At 29.6% G+C, this 5,500-nt stretch overlaps 1 protein-coding gene across 1 annotated transcript in view; it reads right to left on the bottom strand.

Moving 5' to 3' along the window:
- Positions 1–1,478: 1,478 nt before the first annotated feature.
- LOC106463607 (lateral signaling target protein 2-like) overlaps positions 1,479–5,500 on the bottom strand; it is a 69,075-nt gene continuing 65,053 nt past the window's right edge. The window contains 1 exon segment of the mRNA XM_013923657.2: positions 1,479–3,977. Coding sequence (XP_013779111.2) covers positions 3,849–3,977 — 129 coding nt within the window. The 3' untranslated portion in view covers positions 1,479–3,848.

A 5,500-nucleotide genomic window follows, 5' to 3' on the forward strand; every position in this document is an offset into this window, starting at 1 on the left:
TGCCTATTAGTATATCTAAAACACTGATAATGCGATGTGTCAGGTGGTTGACTGAGCATTGCAAATGCAGCGATGTAGTCGCATCAAGGTTAGTTTGCAAGACAATTTATAAGAATAAGGATCTCTGACTTTTAAAGTGGCGTAATAATAGGCGCCTGTCTAATAGGTGCATCCTATCGCATACCTTTTTTTCCCTTTATGACAGGTTGTTCAATGACGTACATCTGTCAAGAATGGAAACGTATAATGAATATATCTGTAACTAAGAAAAACTGACTGTCAACCATTGATGACTTACAGAGGGAAGAGAAAAGAAAACTAGAATCGTTAATTAAATAGCACCAACTATAACAAAAGACAAAAAAAAAATGTCCAAGGGCATCTGACAACCAGTCCAAATCTACTTATCTCAGATGCATGGAGAAAATCATGGTCCCAGTGATGCTTAGAGTGCAAAATATAGGTAATAAATGACTGGAAACATGTCACATAGTCTTACGTCATTTTTCATCCCTTTTTCTCTACATACGGTAAAATAAAAATATAGTGAAAACCACTTGACCTGTGGTTCCAACAGTGTAAGCTATTGAAGATGATGTAATAGAGTAGGGAAAGTCCTCGTGTATAGTTTGAGCCCTTTGCTAAATTTCCAGCCTGATGAACAAGAGCTCTTCCAAGATAGACAATATTGTAACAATTAACAATGCCTGTTTTGTTTTAAATTAGTTTAAAGAGCATTATGACTTCTGTTATCTTTCTTGGCTAGCATAATCACCAGGTCTTTATATCATTGAACATTTTAAAATAAATCCGAATCTTGTATTTATTACTGAAAATACCTGTAAACAAATTACATATCATAACTCTTATTGAATGAGCTAAAACTAAAGAGTCTATGGTGGAGAAAGATTCAGTTGAATATTGAAAGAGGGTCCAAATAAAGTGGCAGTCAGTGTACATTTATGTCATACCCATACACATACTTGGAAGCAATAGTATAGCACCAATGCAAATAAATATGGAGTCAATAATAGCAATAATAACACTATTATTTTTCCACTCTTGAAATTATCACTATCAAGTTTAAGCTCAAAAAGATGGCCAAGAGCAAGGGAAGAGCAATATACTGCTGTGTCATAAATGATGTTCTTATGCAATGATTTAGTTTGAGTTGGACTAAAAAAATTCAATTTAATATGTTGATTTTAACATTTTAATGGAGTTAATCCTAGACGCATGGATAGGGTTCAAAGCGCATATGCCACAACTTTTTACAGAGTGCCATTCAACATGGTATTATGTATTTGTTTTTTTATATTTGTCAGAATTAAACTATTCATTTTACCCTACATTACTAATTTAGCAACAGTTAATGATAGAGGAGGATAATTACAAATAGAACAAATAGAAATGGTGAAAAAACTAGATATGCATTTTGGATATTCTAGATGTTATCCAAATGCAATACACAAACTATATGATAGACAAAAGTATCTTTATTCTTCACATGAACATAACCTTGCACTCCAACTTCTCAGAATCCGAGTCAGACTGATATTGTCAATTCACAAATCTTAAGTACAAACACTTTTATAACATCTGATATTTTGTGTACAATAAATTGTACATCATACTTAAAATGTCTCCCCAACTGCCAGGTCCTTAATTATGTAACATCTGTAATATTGGGAAGACTGACAACAGCTATGTATAGCCTCTGTTATCTAATTACATAACTTGAAATGAAGATGTTTGTGCTGTTATTCTTGTATTCATAAGAAGAGTACTTTCTTTTACAAGTTTCACAACATTCTATAAGCAAAACATACACTTGCAAGTTAAAAACTTTGAAACAGGTTATCATAATATAGACTTCAATATCATTTATTTTTCAATTTGACAATCAGAAACTTAGCAAATGATAATCATGCCTAAGCAATAAAAACTATACAAAAATACTCAGCTTGCTTACTGAAAGTTAGGACACTCACTTCCTTAAGAATGGTTTTCAAGGTTTAACAATAAACGTAGATTTTTTTAAACTTTCCACAGCAACTACCTTACAATAAGATATTTCTGAAACATTTAAAATAATACAACAGATGTAATATGTTTTGTATATACACTTATTTTCAGTGTAAATCAACAAAAAGATTATTGAGTGGAAAAGTAGAACCTAATGAAAAATTTTACTTATAAACATCATAAAGTAAGATTTATGCAATTTTATACAGAGCTGCTGAGTGAGTAAAATCCATCACAGTCAGAAAATAAGGATATAACTATTACTCATGGTGGGTAGATACATACAATGTGTTTGTAATTTCATAATACAGGTATCCACGTTTTTATAATTAAACTATTTACAAGTAACCTTAAACAAACAAAATATGTAACTTTTGATAAATGAATACTATATTGCAATAGTAACTGGCTTTCATGCTGTTAAAAACATGGCTTTATTTGTAATTGAACAAAAACTTCTTTCCAGTAAAAAGCTGAAAAAACAAACTGTCCAATAAAAAATCTCATCACAATAGTTAAAAGAAAAATTCCAGACACTCTTGGTACTTGTTTCCATTTATTTCACTTAAGCAAAATATGCAAAAGCATCAATATTTCCAGGCCATATCTAAATTATACTTTACTTCCAACCCAACACAAATCTCAGGTAACATTTTATCAGCTGCAAATCTTTTATACATAAGTGTTACATAATCATTCTTAAAATACAATTAATCTTACTATGCAACAAACACGTAATCTCTGAAGTTTAAAATTCAGAAAGGTCTCAATGATACAAGAAAAAACAACAACAAAAAGATTTGTTTAGGCTGATCAAAACACAAGTATTCAAAGAACATAAAGAGAAAGACAAGCTGCTATGAAAGTCTATGGTTTGGTCCACACTTACAAAAAGATAAATATCTGGGTATGTCTCTGAAAAGTATCCAAAACATTTTAAAGGTGAAATAATATTACTCTAGCTATTGGGATCATAAGAAGAATGTTTATTTCTTTAAGAGTCGCATTATTTCACAATCAATGTGCTCTCCAATTTTAACTTTTTAGAGTAAACTTTCTTTAAAGAAAATTTTTAACTCTAACACTGTATTTTTTCAATAGGTTTATGAAAATTTTTATTTCCCATATTATATATTGGAAAGTTTAATATACAAGTATCATAGGTATACTAAATATTTTAATTATAGCCTTCAAGATTCAGTCGTACAAATGAAAAGCAATGCAATTAAATCTCTTAACACGTGAGCATAATGCACATATGAACTCAATTTAGTATTGAAAAGCAATGCAATATATTTCCTATATATTATTTAGATGAAAATTTCACTTTCAATAAACTGTAATTTCAAAATTATGAAAAATGGTACGAGAATTATAAAATCACAAAAATACCAATTTATTTTTTTTTATATACATTCCCACTTTGACAATAGGACTGGAATTATCAATTTTACCATGCACTTGGTTTATATTGCAGACTGTACACCAATTTAATTTCCTAAACAAATATTTAATACAAAATTATTATCTCCATTCAACAAATATTTATAATGAAGAAAAAAAGTGTTAAAATGGAGATTAGTATTTTGTATTTCAAGAACTGTGACCAAGTGGAAGAGCAGTTGCTTTTCAACTAAAAACAAACATTTAAATAATATTGAAAATACAAGCAGAAATTTACAAGATAAATCTATTTAATTTTTAACATACAGATTTCAATTCTCATATGAGCTTAATATTTTTGACACTTAAGAAGAATGAAGTACATATTTTCTCTCTCTCTCTCTTATGATAACTTTAAGTAAGCCTCTCTTTCACTCTTGTCAGACCTGTTGTTGAACCATTAATCCTGTTACTTGATAAACGAAACAACCATTACAGACACGAACAGGTTTGGTTATGCCATACTGTGGTAATGGAACAAAGTTAGCACTACAGCGTGAACAAAAGATCTGCAAAAAAGAAAATAAATGATAGATTAATTATAACACAATATCTAATAAAACATTCCAAATTTCATTAAAAAAAAATCTTAACACACTCTACAAATTGTACTCTGATAATATAAAATTTAAATAACTAACTATATGAGGATTCATTAAAAATTTAACCCAGTAATAAGCAGAAACAGGTAGTATAAAAGCCAATTCAAAAGATCCAATAGAATTTAAACCTTTTCAACCTGGTGTTCATGGGTGTTGGTCAAAGGGTGTATGCCGCAAGCTTTCACATAGTGCTATTCAACGTAGTATTACTTATTTGATGACAGTTATCAACAACTCAGTTTACCAGACATTACGTATTTATTGGCGACTAATGGTAAAATGAGAGTAAGTACCAAGTACAATATACAGGGATACCGAAAAACTATATTTACATACCAGACATTCTAGAAATTATACAACTGTAATATTCAGACTGTACAATAGACAAAATTATTTTTATTATTCATATGAACATCACCTTGCACTTGGACCTGTCAGAATGATATTGCCAATTCACAAACACATCTTGAGTACAAATTATTTTCATAACATCCGATATTTTGTGTACAACAAAGTTGTACATTGTGCTCAAAGCTTGCCACATTTCCTGTAGTAAATTCAGAATTATAGTCAAAGTTCATTTCCCAATATAAGGTCCATGCACATTTGGCTAATACAGTTGCCCATGAACTAGAAAACTGTATGACAACTGTATTAACTTTAAAAAGTTTAAACTTGTTGGTTCAACAGTTCAATCCATAATGAAACGAAATCAGAGTGGAAAGAATATTTATGCAGTCAAAAGTAGGGGAATAAAAGTAAAATGGCAACACTATGAAAATATTAAGTGAAGTGAGAAGTTATTCATTTTGAAAGTATTATTTCCTACATAAAATAATGATAAACAAACAGCTAACTATTTACGCTTTCTTAAAAACATGTCAAAATCACAAGAGTAAAAATTTTAGTTATATAGATATATATAGTTTTAATCTAGATATATTTCTTAGATATTAGTTCATTTCTAAACTTAAAATTATATTCTTCAGTACAAGATGTAAGTGGCTGTGAAACAAAGGATCAGAAAATTTGTTTTTAACTGTAGTTTTCCATTTATTTCATTATGTGTTACTGGCTGTTCTGAACTGTATGAACACATGATTAGGATATTCAGAGCTACATAACAGATATTCCTAGAAAGAGTCAAGAAATGTACTCTGGTGAAATCATTTTTTTCGAACAGGTATTAAGACTAAGCTTTCAGTTTTCTGAAGACAGAAAGAAAGAAAGTAAAAAAAAGGCGTGATGTCAAACTAAACACTAACCAATGAAATTTATGGTATTGATAATTATCTTGTTTTTCAGCATAAATATGAAGGATACAATAACAGTGAAAATTTACATGTTTAAATGATAACCGATTGTGGAGTCATGTCTAATGTGACAAACAAGCATTATCATGTTTTTCAATACTATTCTACAGTTTCAAA

The sequence above is a fragment of the Limulus polyphemus genome, unplaced genomic scaffold (genome assembly GCF_000517525.1).
Source record: "Limulus polyphemus unplaced genomic scaffold, Limulus_polyphemus-2.1.2 Scaffold1445, whole genome shotgun sequence".
NCBI lineage: Eukaryota > Metazoa > Arthropoda > Merostomata > Xiphosura > Limulidae > Limulus > Limulus polyphemus.